We start from the raw sequence: 6,549 nt of genomic DNA, 5'->3' as shown, positions 1-6,549 counted from the left end.
TCATAACAACAACCAAAAAGGTGAGAATTTACATTGAAATGCACAAGATTCTTTTTTTCCCCATTTTGTTTTTTTCGTTCTCATACCAAAAAGGGCTGTAGAAGCGAGTCCACATTTACATTAGCCAAGGTTTACAAATGTACAATTATACAATTAGAAGTATGTATTCACTACTAGGGTAATTATAGGTACAGATTGGACATCAAAAACCAGAAAAAACTACAAAGTTTTTTATATATATATATATTTATATATATGCAAAGTTCTACACCAAGTATGCACTAAATATTTATAGAAGCAAGACCAAAAACGTCTCCCATGCTAAATGTCTGCACCATGTTAGCAATAGAGTGTGTTAGCATGTAATGTTTGTGTTATGAAGGTGTGTTAGAAATGGGTGTAATAGCAATAAAGTTTAAATGTGGAAGCCTCCATGATTCAAACTGGGATCAAATCAAATATTGTCATCTCATACATACATTAACAGAAGAAGAGGAACAAAGTTTTTAGTAGTAGTGGGAAAGGGACTAGGTGAATAAAGATAACAAGAACAAGCTCACAAGGACCTGGAGAGAGAGAGAGAGAGAGAGAGAGAGAGAGAGAGAGAGAGAGAGAAGAGCATTCAGCAAAACTAGAGTAGGATTTACAAATGATCCCAGACCAACAGCTCAAAACTGGGTATGGACACACTCCTCAATTCAACAAGAGGAAGGATTTACATGATGCCGTTGGGCGGAGCACAAAGTGGACCCAGGTCTACTCCATTCTTCATGTAGTACTTCTCCAGCTTGGCCAGAATGTGCTTCCCGTATGTGTACTTCCGCAGGGTTCCAATATGAGGCCGGATCTAAACAGAGACAAGCAAGCAAACATCCATACTTTAAAGCACTTCAGGCACAAAAAAAATAGAAGCTGCAAAGACAGGACATGAAACAAAGGAAGGAAATACAGCGAAAATAAATGCATATGCAAAGAAAAGTAGGTGTGTTAGACAGGGATGAGAATGAAAAATATATAAAAAGTCTGAAAAAAACCAGGGCGGGGCCCATGGCCCAGGGGGGCGGGGCCCATAGCCCAAGGGGGCAGGGCCCATGGCCCGGGGGCGGGGCTAATGATTTTTGGCTATTTTTTTTTTTTTTTTAAATCCCAAAACCATTAATTTTATCAGCAAAAAGTTGCAATGTATTTGGAAATAAATTCCCCTTCTTGGTGGACGACCAGGTGAAAATGATTAATATGGTACAAGAGACTTGTTTTTAATCAATTCACATTTGATGATTTCAAAAAAATCAATGCATCTTTTAATACAAACGAGCTCTACAGTATTATATTTCTGCATTTTTGCTATTCATGTCTTTGAATACTCTAATCCTTTACAATGAAGTGCAAACCAGAAAAAAGTTCTATCATATAATTCTCTGAAGCTTTCTTCTGATGTTATCATGGTAGCAGGAGGTCTTGCATATTAAGCAGGCAACATTCAACATCACTCATCACTTCCCTTTCAACTGTTGTGTGTACTAACTAGGTTTTATCTAGACAGGATGTTGTGTAATGTAATGCATATACCATATGGTCAATTTGAAGATCGAGATGGTGATTTTGAATTAAAGAACAGGCATGTACAATTGGCATTACATATTGGAAAATTTTTTTTAAATAAACTATAAGTTCATCTTGGCCTAAAAAAATGTGGGCAGACGCTCCCGCGCGGCACATGCCAGCAATTCCCCCCCCATGAAATGAGCAATAAGTAGGAGAGTTATACATGGTATCATACCTAAAATTATCAGAAATATAGATATGATACTATGATTCTCCCCAACATGCTACATTAGACAAGCTAACCTCATTTATAAAAAGATACACACTTATATATGACGTGTATTTGATATATATGATGTATATTCATACATTGTTACTTTACGGAAATCTTCAATAAGTTTTTTTCATGACAGCCTGTTGTAGACCTATAATGCACATGAAATGACACTCCTCACCTCAACATGTCCTTTACAATCATTTAAGCCACCATGGGCAATGCTGAAACCACTGCCACAAACAGTACATCGCGCGAAACTGTCATTATTTTCTACCCTTATTAGACAGGGAGATTCTTTTGTGTAATCTGAGCTGAAGTGGGTTTTGTACTTTCGCTTTTTGGGGCGCGCGCTCTCTCTCTGCTATGCCGGTCGGTCCTCGAGAAAAGGGATAAAAGCCCGCCCACACTGAAAGCTGATTGGCTTATTTTGCTGAGTAACCCAATCAGGATGCTCTTTGTCTGGCATACGCTACATGAACAGGCACACAGGCAGTGTTGCCACATTGGGTGGTTTTAAGTGCATTTTGGCGGGTTTTGAACATATTTTGGGGTGGAAAACGTCAGCAATATCTGGCAACACTGCACACAGTCTCCCTCGCGCGCGCGCATTCTAAGATGCGTGATGTAGACCTTAATGTTGCGCGCGCACGCTCTTGCTCGCTTCTATCAATATGCAGGAGACTCCCGGAAGTTCTGGGAGACTTGGGATGTCTGCGTTATAAGGTGACCACAGATCGTTAATCATAACACCCCCCCCCCCCCCGAAAATTTCTCAACGGATTTACATCGATCTCAAAAACGATCATTTTGGTCTGAAAAAGTCGGAAATCCGCCGATCGGATTATATGAATTCCCGTTCTGATCTTTTCCGCCGATCGGCGGAAAATTCTCATCCCTGGTTAGAATAAATTTTTACCTTGTGCATGACAATCTTGCGCTGTGTTGGCTCTGCCACGTCAATCATTTTTTGCACAACGTAGTTGGCGTACTGGTCCTTCATCATGGTGTATAAGGCACTGTGGGGCCCGTCCGCCATACTGCACACTTCATCAATCAGCATGGCCCGTTCCGCACGCAGCGAGTGTGTCACACACTTCTCCACCACATTACTAGAGAGAGGAAGGCAGCTGTAATTACAGCCCTAAAGACACGCTGTCTTGTGTCTACGACGACATGGAGTAGATCTTATGTAATATGCCACAGAGGCTTCCAATCAACAAAAATCCACCATATTGTTTGGAAAATAAACAAATAAATAGACTAGCATCACTAAAGGGGGGGCACTAACCAGTTTACAGTTTTCCTGCATATGCAGAGCCTGATTTAGTAAAAATTAATAAGCTAAGCTCACCATTAACCTCAGTTACCTTATTTCCTAAACTCATGTTCATCCAATAAGCATGGTCACTGCTAGTTTGGGGGGGGAGAAGGGTAAGACTTATTGCCACGTGTCCTTGTGTTTGTTAATTACCTGGCAAACTTGTGCTGGCTGAGTCCCAAAACATTTCCTCTGATCTCAGAGACGATCTTGCTCTTGTCTTCTGCGCGACCATGTTCCAGGACATGCTGAATTACATAGTTGCCATACTGATCCTATACACATGATCGAATGGAGAAAAAGTTTAGGGCTGCTAGAAGATATAAAACATTATTACACAGGTTTTAGCAGGAAATCAGTTACGGGGGGGCCTTACTTGAACCAGTTGCTCAGTGTGCTGGTGCAGCTCTTCCAGAATTGGCAGTGTCTGCTCAGGAAGACAGTGCTCCAAAATACGCTGGATCACTCTGCAGCCATAGGGGTGTGTGGACAGAGCAAACACCTGCACAACACATGCACAGTAAATACATACACAAATTGCCTTTCAACTTTGAGAGCCACTTCAATTACTTAAAACATCAAAGCAAAATCCATTTACACACACACTCCTCTGTGGGCTTTATGTAAACCTGACATTTAACCAGTCTGTAACCAGTTGCTATGGTGACCCACCTGTCCCTTGAAAGCATCGATGATGAACTGGAGAGCATGGGGCTGCACACACTCAATACACTTTTGTACGACATGGTTCCCGTTCTGATCCTTCACACACTTCAGCACGTGGCCGTCCAACTCCCGTACCATATCACTCTGCACCACATAACAATCAACACTTAAGCCATCCATTTAAACTTCCTCAGGATGATTAATAGGATGTTTGAGGCAGCATGACAGCGTGCACTCACAATGACTTGCTGGTCAGAGGGTATGAACTCCAGAGCTTTCTGGATCACTCTGCATCCATACATCTGCAGAGCCAGAGATAGCACGTGGCCACGAATCCGTTCAGCAAGAGCCAACTTCTGATCCAGACTGCCAAACTACACAAAAAGCACAAAATGTAATACATATACAATAAAATTTGCATTGGCACCACCCTGATTAGGGGTTGGTTGTCTGGTAATGTACCCTGTCCTCATGGAATACTGAACAATTAAAAATAAAATCCTTGATCATAGATAGCATAGAGATCAGACACAGCATCAATTATTTTCCAAAGGTAATAAATTATGAACTTTAAAAACACTGATGAGTCAGCATTTAAAATCCCCCCTCCCCATTTTCTCCCCAATTTAATTTAAGTGGTGTAACACACTTGGAGGAAACTGACATCCACCCACTTCCGCATGTATGAGCGCATAGACGCTCATGCGCTAGCGTCACTGTAACTGACAAGGAAGAGCGAGTACTCCATGCCATCCCTCCCTCCCTCCCTGAGAGCACAGGCCAATTGCGCTTTCAAGCTCTCAGCCACAGATAGCTGTGGCATCATCAGGATCTGAACTAGCAATCTCCAGATAATAGGCTGAACACTTTCTGTAGCCTCACTGCATGTCTGAAGTAATGGAGTAGTCTACAGCCAAGGCAATGGAGAGAAATTAAGCGAAGTTGGGGACTGTGCTGAAATAAGCACTTGTGGTCTGTTCATATTGTGTTCAACAAGTACAGCCCTCACTCATTCTTCATGAAAGGTATGTTTCCAAATGCGACTAAACAAGTGTTCCTCAAAATTCAGAAAAATTAACACTGATGTAAGAACAGGTCATTACTGCCATTTTACTGCTGAATACATGTATGCAATACCGGCTAGTGGCAGCGTGTCCGCCTCTCGATCGGGAGATCGGGAGTTCTATTCACGGTCGGGTCATACCAAAGACCATCATAAAAATGGTACCTACTACCATCTGGCAAGGCACGCTGCAATACAGATGCGAGTAGGGGAGTTAAACTCTCGTGGTTACCAGAGGACTGGCCCCCCACTGCAACCCTAGCTATGTAATAGGCGAGAGGCCGAGGGCTGCAGAAACGGAGATCGGCGCTGCCCGATGCGCCATATGGCACGGGAAGGACTTTAGACTTGTATGCAATACAGAGATGACGGACAAAACCAAGCAAACATGCCTTTCTAACAGCACTACTTGAGCACTGCAACAAATGGCAGTCAAAGCAATGTTCTTGTAACCAACATGCAACATTATGCTATTAATGTTTATGCATCTGGCCCCTAGAACTCAAGTTTAGAAGCTCAAAGAAATGTATAGCAGAGTGGATAAGAAAGGGTCATCTATTTAGCCTATTAAAACTGTCACAAACATGAGACAATTGCAATTAAATTTAAGGCTGCAATTACAGACCACAAAACCAAAGATATATGTTAGACCTTAGGAACAAAAGGAAGCTATGACTTACCTCAAAGAACTTCTGAATGACATAATTTCCAAAAACATCAACCATGAGTTGGTAGGCAGCCTGTAGAATCTCACTGAAGACCAGCTGACGCTCTGCCGAACTTGCTCTTTCCAACTTCAACTGAATAAATCTGAATGGACATAAGCGATACAGCTGTATTTATGAACTGTCACTCCTACAGTCAGTCAGCTTTGATCAAAACAAGCGATGGAGAAAACTTAGAGAACCATAATCAGCACAAAAGAGGACACAGCATAATGCACACCTGGAGCCATGCTGGTCCTGAGAGAACTCCATCACATGGCCTGCAATCTCACGCAGTTGGAGGTTTGGGTAACGGTTGTTGCGGAAGTCCTCGAGCAGGCGGCTGCGTCCAGATGGCATCACATCAGACATGCTGTAACGAAGTCGTGATGGGAAAAGCTGGCTGCTGGGGCTGAAGAGGGAGGAGCCAGTAGTGGCACTGCGGTACTTTGCCTCAGCTCCAGGAGCAGCAGAAATGAAGCGTCCGCTGCCATTGGTTAACCCCCCTAGAAGAAAAAGTGAAATATTTTAAAAATAAAAAAGTAAGTAAATAAATAAAAACAGCAAAAGTGTGTGAGGATGTTTAGTACACACCAAGATTGAGACTGCTGGAGGATCCATGGGTTGAAAGGGAAGGTGGAGGAGTCAGAGAATGTGAGGGAGCTTGAGTGGGAAGCGGCATGCCAACAGGGCCAGGGGAGGAGCTAAAACCAAGTCCGTTGTAGAACCCTCCATGGCCAATTGGAGTGAGGCTGCTGGGGGTACGCTTGTACAAGTCAGAACTGCCAGTCAGAGAGTCCCGGCGAGAGCCACTGGAACTCGAGTTAGCAACTGCAGACAGACACGTATATTAGGCAGGTTTCTGCTGAGCTTTCAGAATCATTTCAGGAAAGAACTATGAACAAGATCTGGTAAGCATTTCTGAGACACTGCAGGGGACATGACCCTTAAATAACTTTGTGTAGTACAATATACT

General features: G+C 42.8%; 1 protein-coding gene across 3 annotated transcripts in view; it reads right to left on the bottom strand.

Annotated features, from left to right (window-relative positions):
- Positions 1–519: 519 nt before the first annotated feature.
- The window catches only part of pum1 (pumilio RNA-binding family member 1), a 32,413-nt gene continuing 26,383 nt past the window's right edge, over positions 520–6,549 (bottom strand). For all 3 annotated transcript variants that reach the window (XM_060942916.1, XM_060942914.1, XM_060942915.1), the window contains exons 14-22: positions 6,168–6,404; positions 5,815–6,079; positions 5,550–5,679; positions 4,046–4,180; positions 3,813–3,950; positions 3,517–3,642; positions 3,294–3,415; positions 2,739–2,931; positions 520–847 (exon numbers count right to left, since the gene is read on the bottom strand). In XM_060942916.1, coding sequence (XP_060798899.1) covers positions 716–847; positions 2,739–2,931; positions 3,294–3,415; positions 3,517–3,642; positions 3,813–3,950; positions 4,046–4,180; positions 5,550–5,679; positions 5,815–6,079; positions 6,168–6,404 — 1,478 coding nt within the window. In that variant the 3' untranslated portion in view covers positions 520–715. The remainder of the gene's footprint in view (positions 848–2,738; positions 2,932–3,293; positions 3,416–3,516; positions 3,643–3,812; positions 3,951–4,045; positions 4,181–5,549; positions 5,680–5,814; positions 6,080–6,167; positions 6,405–6,549) is intronic.

Source organism: Neoarius graeffei, chromosome 16, assembly GCF_027579695.1.
Source record: "Neoarius graeffei isolate fNeoGra1 chromosome 16, fNeoGra1.pri, whole genome shotgun sequence".
NCBI classification, from domain to species: Eukaryota; Metazoa; Chordata; class Actinopteri; order Siluriformes; family Ariidae; genus Neoarius; species Neoarius graeffei.
Note: the sequence above shows the minus strand (reverse complement) of the source record. Positions and strands in the feature narration are given on the sequence as shown.